Source organism: Mastomys coucha, unplaced genomic scaffold, assembly GCF_008632895.1.
Source record: "Mastomys coucha isolate ucsf_1 unplaced genomic scaffold, UCSF_Mcou_1 pScaffold22, whole genome shotgun sequence".
Lineage (NCBI taxonomy): Eukaryota > Metazoa > Chordata > Mammalia > Rodentia > Muridae > Mastomys > Mastomys coucha.
The window spans coordinates 144,160,634-144,170,616 of NW_022196905.1; the positions used below are offsets into that span (position 1 = coordinate 144,160,634).

Sequence of the window (9,983 nt, forward strand, 5' to 3'; positions counted from 1 at the left end):
ACAATAGAATACAGTGGAAATTAAATTAGCATCCTCGGTCTGAAATGTTAAAGACGGAGGCCTCTGGTGGCAGGAAGGACCCTACATCGATTTACTATAAACCTGGCTGGAGACCACAAACGATATCTCTCCATACCCTGGCTCCTTGTGTTTCTTAATCCCAATTTCAGATCTGAGGAGGCCTGATGTGTTTCTCCCGACTGTGACCTGACCAACAGCCACATGGGTTTTTTTGAGGGGGGGTTCTTCCCCGGGTAGTGGGAGGTTTGCCCTGTGCTCACTGTTGTGAAAGCTGGCTGTATTGAGGTGGGTCCTGCACTCCGTGTGCTGCAGGACACTGTCTTCAGTGCAGCCCTCGCAGCTAGCCCCTGCTTTTGTGGGATAGCTGTGACTGGTGTCCTGGAGATAACACACAATCCTGGCTAGTGCCTTGAGAAGTAGGGTGGGGATTATTGCCTTGCTTATTTGAAAATCCTGTGACCTCATGGAACATAGACAGTATCACTGTAAAAGGCTCTCTGGAACCTTCTTGAAATGCTGCATATTCATTTGCTAAGCTCTTGTAGTTTAGATAGTGCATGTTTTTTTTTTTTTTAAATCTACATATTTGAAGGCTTGGTCACCAGCCCACAGCACTGTCAGGAAATGATAAAGCCTGAGAGGCTAGGTGATTGGGGCCATGTCCTTGAAAGGATCTATGTTGGGGTCCTGGCCTCTGTGCCTTTCTTTGTCTCCTAGGCTTCAGTGAGGTGAATAGGCCCAGTGTTGTTGCGTCTGTCTGTGGCCCTGTGACCACAGATCTTAGCAGAAACAGTTCATAGGAGAGAGTGTTAATCTGGGCTCCTGCTTTTAGAGCATTTCAGTCGGTCAGGTAGGGAAGGCTGAGGGTGCTCTTTGAGGTGGGACTAAGCAGAGTCACCTCACACCAGAGCCAATTAGGAAGCAGAATGAGAGCCAGGAGCCAGGGGTCAAGGATAGTTGTCAAAGGCCCCTTTGACCTGCTTCCACAACCAGGCTCAACAGGATCCGAAAGGTCCCACAGCGGCCCACGATAGCAGTGGCTGCTGGGACCAAGCTTTCAGAATGAGCCTCTGAGGGACATTTCAAATTTGAACCACAATGGGCGCCATGCACCACACATTGCTGGAAGATGGCAGGGCTAAGTGAGCATGTGTTGGAACCACCAAACCTTGAGCCAGAGGAAGCGTTTCCTTCATATGAATTGATTGTGCCAAGCTTTTGTTATGTAACAAAATGGTTCACACTCTCAGTTCTCAGAATTTTGGAGGCTAAAATCCACCGTGAAGCTTTCTTCAGGATTATTGACTCCCGAGGGTTGTGGAGGAAGATCTCCAGGCTCTTCCTTGGCTTGCAGATAACAATTCCTGTGTTTTCACCCCGTCTTTGCCCTGCGTATTTGAGTGTTCAGTTCCCCCGACTCTGTAAGGACACTAGTCATATTGGAATAGGAGCATTTGTAATGACCCCAGGTTAGCCTGATGAATCCAGAAGACTGAGTTTTAAACAAGATCATGTTCTGAGGGCTACAACTTGGCATACATCTTTGGTGGCAGGCATAGTTCACACCATAGCACAGTGTATTATTATGTTGGGACTGTTGGAAAGATATGGAAGGGGTGGCGGTTTATTTTGCAGATGGAAGGAGACCTATAGTTTGTTATCAAAGGTTTTGTCTAGTGTGGTAAGCTTATTTGCATAACACATCTAGGAAGGAAGTTTTGGATGTGGTTTTAAAGGTAGAAAAGATTTTGGCTCTAGAGTTATATAAATAAAAAAATTCCAGGGTTAGTGAAATAGTTCAATGGCTAGGAACACTGGCTGCTCTTACAGAGGACCTGGGTATAGTTCTCAGCACCCACATGGTGGCTCACAGCTGTTGTAACTCTAGTTCCAAAGGATCTGACATCCCCTTCTGGCCTCTGTGGGCACTGCACACATGTGGTGCATATGCACACATACAGGCAAAATACCCATACTCATCAAATTTCTAAAAGTGTAGAATTTTCCCTTCAGGTTCTATTGCTTGAATTTTTGCCTTTTAACTGTGGTCTTATGCTGATGTTCACGTTTATTTTAATTACTGTTAAAAAAAAAGTGAGAACTTTTTTTTGTTTGTTTTAGACTTAAAAGAAATCGTGTTTGTCATCCAGAGTCAAAGTAATTCTTTTCATGCCAGGAGAGCAGAACAGTTGAAAAGAAACATCTTAAAGCAGGCTGCAAATCTGACACAGGTACGTGGAGACGCCTAGAGGTATCCATGGCTGATTATGTATATATTGAGATATTTATGTTTTCTGAATCTATAGAAAATCAATTTTATTTAAGTGAGACTAACTCTTGGGACCCACTATACTTATTTAATGTTTAATATTGCTGAAAATGTTCTCTTATGGTACATATATATTTAATTATGAGTTATATAACTGTGTGGGGCTACTTGTGGCTTTGTCATAACTGTTAGACTAAGATGGAAGAAATGATATTTTAAAGAAATAGGGATACTTAACATGAAAACTTTTGGCAACATGTTTTGAGGCGATTTTCATGTTGAAATAACATTTTCATTAATCTTAGTGTAGTGCATACTCTATGAGTTTCTTAATCTGTGTTTTTCTTTTTAATTGGGTACCATTAATTGAACCTTTGATCTGATTTATAGTGTATTATCCTAGAAGGATTATGGAGAGAAAAAAAATAAACACATATAGCTACATGTTAGTGACATCTGAAAGAGGTATGAACAGCATCTCAGGGTGTTCTGAATAATGCAGGCATTTTGAATGAGAAAGCTCTGCCTTCTTAGACATCATTCCCTTTATTTGATGAGGACACAGTTCAAGCCTCCTAGTGGATTTCTGAAGCCACAGATAGACCCAGATTCTATATGCCAGGCTCCCCCCATACACACCTCTATTACATAAGATAAAATTAATTTATTAATCAAACACACTAAGAGATTACCAGTATCAAAAGCTGAGTAATTAGAACAGTATATTGTCACGCCAGCCCATTGCTGCGATGCTTTGCATGTGAACCAGGCACTGAAGCAGGCACTGTAGTGTGATGGTTTTCAGCCCTGTACCTGACATGGCTGCCAGTCACCAGTGGATGGCTGTCCACTGTGAGGATATGCTGGACCAAGGCCTGATGGGTGTCCTGGGGAATTGAGAAGCCCAATACTTTATCATATATCTCAGAATAGTACTCGGTTTTATTTTATTTTATTTTTTCCCACTCCCCCCCAGCATGTGGTTTTAAAGCTGGCAGTTATGTATGATATTTTCTACCTATTATTTTCAATCATAGTTGCTCTTGGGGAGCTGAGGCTGCAGATAAGGAGTCTGTTATCTGTCCATAGATGCTTTCTCCCATCTTCCACCTCCTACCCTTCTTCCTTCTTTCTTCTCTTCTTTCTATTTCTTTTCTTCTTTCTATTTCTTCTCCTCCTTCTTCCTTTGAGGCAGGATCTCACTATGTAGCCCTGGCTAGCATGGAACCTGTTATGTAGATCAGGGTGACTTACAGAGAGATCCCCATGCCTCTGCTTCCTGAATGCTGGAGTTAAAGGTGTGCATTTGCAGAGTTGTTTTGTCCTGGTGTTGCAGTCCCAGATTACTGATGCTAACTCTCTGTGGCTAATTGTCCTGTTTTTTAGAAGCCTCACCAAAGAGACTCCAGTGTTGTGCACAAATTGGTTTGCCTCTGTGCCCCCCCCAGGCCCCCTGCAGAGGCTCCCATTCTCCTTCCTGTCAGTGGCAAGCAGGCAGCTGGCTTGTGTGCTGTGTCCCCTTGCAGCAAGCTCAGGGATTCCTCCCCATCCCAGGCCATTCTGTTCGGAGGGAACCCAGTCTGGTGTTAGAATGGCACTGTCCATAGCTCCCCCGCCCCCCATGAAAACATCCTGAGGAGCATCCTGATGAATCCAGAAGAGGGGACTTGTAAGAGAACAAAGAGTGAGACTGAATGCTTTGCTTGACGTTTGTAACTCTTGTATCAAGTTACCAAAGTAAGAGCCAAGATTTTAAGCTCTACTAAATACAAAACAAACAAACAAACAAAAACACCTTATATATTTATGTTCATTTAAGAAAATATTAGTAGTGATGTATTATTTTGAAATATACAGTTAATATGTTTGGAGTTATTTAAAATTTATATTGAGAAAAATGTTTGTATTTTCAGTATTGCCGTAGACAAGCATCTACATAAGACTGGTTTTTTTTGTTTGTTTGTTTGTTTTGGGTTTTTTTGTTTGTTTGTTATTCGAGACAGGGGTTCTCTGTGTAGCCCTGGCTGTCCTGGAACTCACTCTGTAGACCAGGCTGACCTCAAATTCAGAAATCCGCCTGCCTCTGCCTCCCAAGTGCTGGGATTAAAGGCGTGCACCACCACCGCCTGGCTAAGACTGTTAAATTGATTGTTGTTTTATATCAAACAACTTTTATAATACTCACTTTTATTGTTATAATGTTTTATAAATTTTAAAGAATATGATAAAAAAAGATATTGTGGGTATTGAAAGGGGAGTCTCGGAGGAGTTGGGGTACAAAAGGAAAACAAGAATGTGATTTAATTCTATTTACTTAAAATATGTTTTTAAATGTTAACAAATTCGGATAAATTGAAATCATGTAACTTTTCTCATCATATTGCAATAAAACTTAAAAAAAAGAGTGTCTTTTGTAGGGCTATCAGGAACTAATTTTATGGCTGGTCATATGTCTGTGACTTCTGGTTATCCTTTTCTATGACTCAAACATAGGGCCTTTATCTTCTTTGAGTTTGTTATTTTTTAAGGTCCCAAGTAAGAGCACTTGGAGAGTTCGGCCGTTTATCAGAGAGAGAGCTAGTTTTTGGCTATGCAGAGGTGGGGAGGCTGTCTCAAGCTACCAAGACTCGCTATGGTAGGAGTATTGGGTTTTGATGATGCCAAGGAACCTTGGTTTTTGTTGCTTATATTCTTACGCTTTCCCCGCACCATCTGGTTGTCTCTAGTGCTACCTGCCCTGGCTAAATCTGACTAGAACCTGTTCTTCCTGTGATCCTGGTTTGTCAGAACTCCTCAGAGTCAAGCTGTCTCTGTGATTCTGGGATTCTGGGATCCTGTGACCCTGGGCTTATTAGTGGAGCTTCCTCTGGGTGTTGTGGGACTGGCTGCAGAGTTTACACCCAAGGTCTGCTCAGGGCACCGGCCTACCCAGACAGACCAGAAGCAACCCAAGCCACTGGGCTGGCAGAGTTCCTGTGTGCCTGGTCCCGATAGTTCCAGTTACTCCCGGTATTGGGACAGATGTTGTGTCCTCCTCACCTCTGATCCTGGGTGTGTTAGAGCTCCTGAGAGTGGAGTTTCTTGATATTGTGGGACTGGCTGCAGAGCTTGCGCCCAAGCTCTGCTCAGAGCACCAGCCGGCCGGCCTACCCAGACAGACCGGAGGCAACCAGAGCCACTGGGCTGGCGGAGTTCCTGTGTGCCTGGGTCCTGCTGGTCCCAGTTACTCCTGGTATTGGGACAGATGTTGTGTCCTCCTCACTTCTGATCCTAGGCGTGTTAGAGCACCTGGGAGTGGAGCTTCCTCTGGGTTTTGTGGGACCAGAAGGAACCTGAGCCACTGGGCTGGCGGAGTTCCTGTGTGCCTAGTCCTGCTGGTCCCAGTTACTCCCAATATTGGGACAGATGTTGTATCCTTCACACATCTGATCCTGGGCGTGTTAGAACCCAAAAGACACTCTTTAATCTCCCTCCCAGCTTCAGTTCCATCCCACCAAATGGTGTTGCATTTGAGTTACAGCTTACCTAACCTCACCTCCACTCCCCTTCACCCTAAGCATTCAAAGAAGTCCTAACTGCTCTGTGTTATAAACCCAATGCTTTCCAAACTCGTGGTCGCATGCCAGCACCTACATCATTGGGGGGTGGGTGGGTTGGGGGGCTTGCCATCCGAGTCAAGACTCGAAATAATGAAAAGACTCTTTTGCAAATTGCAGTGGACTTAGCAATTCTTGGGCTCGTCTGGGTTTCTGGAGGACTCGGGGCATAACATCGGCAGGAGGAGGAGAGTTTGACTGCACTTATCCCACGCTACTGCTAGGAACTACTGCTAGGCGGGTGTTGGGCTGTACTGAAGTGCCCAGACACCGCTGGGGGGAAAGAGGGGTGGTGGTGGGACCGGGTGGTTGTGGGAAAGCACAGTCTGATATGTGGGAAGCTGGAGCTGGCTCAGGGGTCCCTGGGCCTGCAACAAGGCCAGGGCTGTGGGGTTCTCAGGCTCTTGGGTGTTGGGGGCCTGTGGGCCTGGGATGGGGGGAGGGGCAAGGGGGAAGGGGAAGAGGAGCTCTGTATAGACCCATGGGGATGAGTCCTCAGCTTGTTAGGCAGCAGGCTTGGTGGCAGTTGTGGCTAGGAATGCAGAGAGCTCTTCTATGGGGGACTAGGTAAGGCTTTCTCCATGGCTCCTCACAGCAGATCTCAACGAAAAGACGCAGTTGATAGTTCCAAACAGTTTATTATTGTCATGGGAGAAAATGGATGCATAAAACTATACCCTACTTTTCAGGGTGAGTCTGAGATTAAATACCTTTTGCAGGGAGAAATGTCTGGGAAGGGAAGTTTATTGGCAATGCCCTCCAAGCCTCTAGATACCTTGTTAGCATGGAGAACGCTGTCTTGAGCCTATGTGACCACAGGTCACATTTCTTTTCCTGTTGTCTTGGTTCCTATTTTAGGGATGCCTCATCTGCATGTGGAAGGGCTTGGGGCATTGCCCTTACTTCACTGATGGCCACAAATCTATATGGGGCTGTGGCTATGACAGGGGCCTGGTGCTGGGAGCAGGCAAAGCTCCTACCTTCCCTTCAGGGTCTCTGGGGCTCCAAACCTTTGGCTTGACCTTACCAGGCTTCCTCTCATGGTCCATGGCCCTACAGCCTGTAACTCACCCAAGAAGGCTAACCTGGCTAGCCACTGAGCCTCAGGATCCACTCATTCCTAGTCTTCCTAGGAATGTAGATGCATTCTGTAATGGCCAGCTTTTATTCTGGTGCTGTGGATCTGAAGTCAGGCTCTCCTGCTTAAATGATAAGCACTTTATACAACTCCAATACCAGAGGGATTTGATGCCCTCTTGTGGCCCCTGAGGGTAACTGCATGAGTATGCACATACCCATTTATGTGTACACATTGATGGTTTAGAGGTGAGTGACTCCTGTCTTCCAAGTCCTGTGATTACAGGCAGGTGTCACTGTACTTGTGCTCTCTCTACCAACGTACCCATGGTTGTAAGCCACTCTTTCCTGGTCCTACTTCTGTATCATATTCAAACCTGTAACATCTTGTACAAACCTGTAGTATCTTGTACAAACCTCTATATCATGCACAAACCTGTTGTATTTGCTTCCATCTGTGTTATTACTTGTTACCCATTTATCTCTCTCCTCCACAGATGTTGAAGGCAGAGAACAGGTTGAATTCCATTAATTTCAGATCACTCAGAACCAAGCTGTGTTTGTGTGACTTACCCTGAGTTCCCCAAATCCATTCTTTTTTCTGAGCAGCTTTTTTCCCTGTTGTTATAGATGTTTCTTTTATTTTAAAAGCAAATGAACAAAGATTGTCTGCTTTAATTTTATGTGTGTGAGTATTTTTGTCTGTGCACCACATGCATTCAGTGCAGAGTCCAGAAGAAGGCATCACATCTCCTGAAACTGGAGGTACAGAGGGTTGCAATCCCCCATGTAGGTGCTGGGAACCGAACCCAGGTCTTCTGAAAGAGGAGCTAGTGCTCTTAATTGCTGAACCCACAAATGGATGTCTCAAGGGCACAGTTCAGTCACATCAGGTCTATTCTTGTACATCCCCACAGCCCTTTTATTTAATAAAACTGTGAACCTCTAAACAACTCCCTGCCCCTCCTTTTCTGTAACTCCCATTTAACTTCCGGTCTCTGCATTCGACTACTACAGAATGGCCTAGATTGCGGGAGGGGACAGTTCACATACATGACTGCATGATTGCATGTATGTGATTCATAGATATATGGGCAGGCAGAACACACATATACATAAAAATAAAATGAAACCAAAACCAAACCAGACCCCATAGCTATCAGTATTTTTGTTCAGGCTAATGACCTTTGTCTAGTGTAATAGACATTATCCTCATCTGTAGACATCTTAGTAGCCAGTAGAGTTCTGACTGGCATTCCACCAAGACCTCTTCATGGCACCTCTTGGTCCAGTGTGTATCTGTTCCATGCTCAGACACCAGAGTGAGGCAGGACTCGTCTTTACTTTCCGTGTGTCCCTGACCCCTAGTACATGCTAGTGCTAGTTTAGTGGAATGCTAAATACAATACTAGAGACTGTGTGTCCATCAATGTACTGTCTAAGCGTTTAACGTTTAGAAGTGGTTCCTTTTGTCTGAAGCATTTGTCTCCTCTAACCCTTTTGCTTCTCTTTAGTTTTAAAGTTTATATTTAATTTTTATTTTTTTATTTTTCATTTACATCCTCTGTGAGCTAGGAGCCCACTGGCCACCAGGTGGCGATATTGGTTTTACATTTAAAGAGGTGTAGTTAAGGAAGTGCCCTGGGGGCCCCAGAGTTTAATTTCTGTGATAGTAAATAGAGTCTAAAGTGATAAAGAGACATTCCCCCCTTTCTGACTATAAGATCAACTGTTACTGTTACGCTGACATTCCTTCCCCGCTGGGGCTCAGCTGTGAATGCTGTAGTAGGAGAGCAGATCTGTAATGCTCAGACTTAATTTGCTGAGGAGTGCTGGAGTGTGCTGTATGCCTCAGGCAGGTTCAAATGTGGATTAACAAGGCTTTGTCAATCAAAAGATGCAGAGTTTGCAGCTATGCTTGGTCCTGGATCTTCTTCTCTTTACGGAGCTTTTTATCTCCCATACGGGATTCAAACTTTGGTTTAATTCCATGAATGGCACTTCAGAGATTTAAAAATAGTTGACAGCTAGCACCGGGTCTGTAGACAGTTCCCGAGGGGCGGGCAGGGGAGAGATGCTTTGCCCTGGCACTCCATGAGCCCTAGAGAAGGCCATCTTCTGAGCGTTAATAGCTGAGATGTACCATCCAAGCAAGGAAACCTCGCCTTGTAAAGCAGGGATGCTCCCTCGTTGGAATCAAACTGTTTCAAGGAATTGACACACTTTTGGGAATGCGTTGGCAGCTCAGCTGGCCTTGGAGCTGTGATAGCGGAAGAGGGAAAGCTGTCAGTCTCGTTGGAACCGTGGTGGGCGCTTGCAAGGACCACAGACAAGGGGCCCTCGGTGCGTCTGGCTGTAGATTCGCCTTCTGAGAGCATTCCTAAAAGTTGCCCCGAGAGGAGCAATCAGCAGTTAGCTTTTATCATTTGAATATTTATCTGATAGCTCAAAATATCTGTGCCTCCCACGGTAGCAGATTCCCAGAAACTGCTGTTTATTTATTCATTGCCCCTGTCAGGTTGCACGCTTCTCTGAAGCCTGCAAAAAAAAAAAAAAAAAAAAAAAAAAAAAAAAAAAAAATCAAGGCGCAAAAAATGGAAGTGGTTCTGTGATTAGCGGCTCCTTCTAGCTACTCTCGGCGTTACCTGGGCCTGTTTTACCTCAAGGTGCTGAAACTGTGTCTTACTAAAAGCACAAACATTTTCCCCCCATTTTTACAGTCTGAATAAGAAACAGGCACCTGTACCAGCTCTATGTGAAATTTAGTAGTGTGCTCCGGGTGGCTGCAGGAGGAGGGAAACCATTTTTCTTGTGTTCTAGAACATTCCCGAGTGTACTGAAGTTTGACAGGCAAGCTAATAGGCACTTTGAATTTTCTAATTTTTAAGCATCAGTTTCTTTTTCTAATCAGTGAATTATCAGGTTTTACCAAGTGTTATTTTATATGCTGACTGCTGTTGTAGCTTGCCCTGTTGTGAAGGGTCACAGAAGAACCTAGAAAAGGGATATTCTGTTTTTTT

General features: G+C 44.6%; 1 protein-coding gene across 1 annotated transcript in view; it reads left to right on the plus strand.

The window, feature by feature from the left end:
* B3glct (beta 3-glucosyltransferase) overlaps positions 1 to 9,983 on the plus strand; it is an 86,101-nt gene that overhangs the window by 26,530 nt on the left and 49,588 nt on the right. Inside the window, exon 4 of the mRNA XM_031338818.1 lies at positions 2,143 to 2,252. Within this exon, the coding sequence (XP_031194678.1) occupies positions 2,143 to 2,252 (110 nt within the window). The remainder of the gene's footprint in view (positions 1 to 2,142; positions 2,253 to 9,983) is intronic.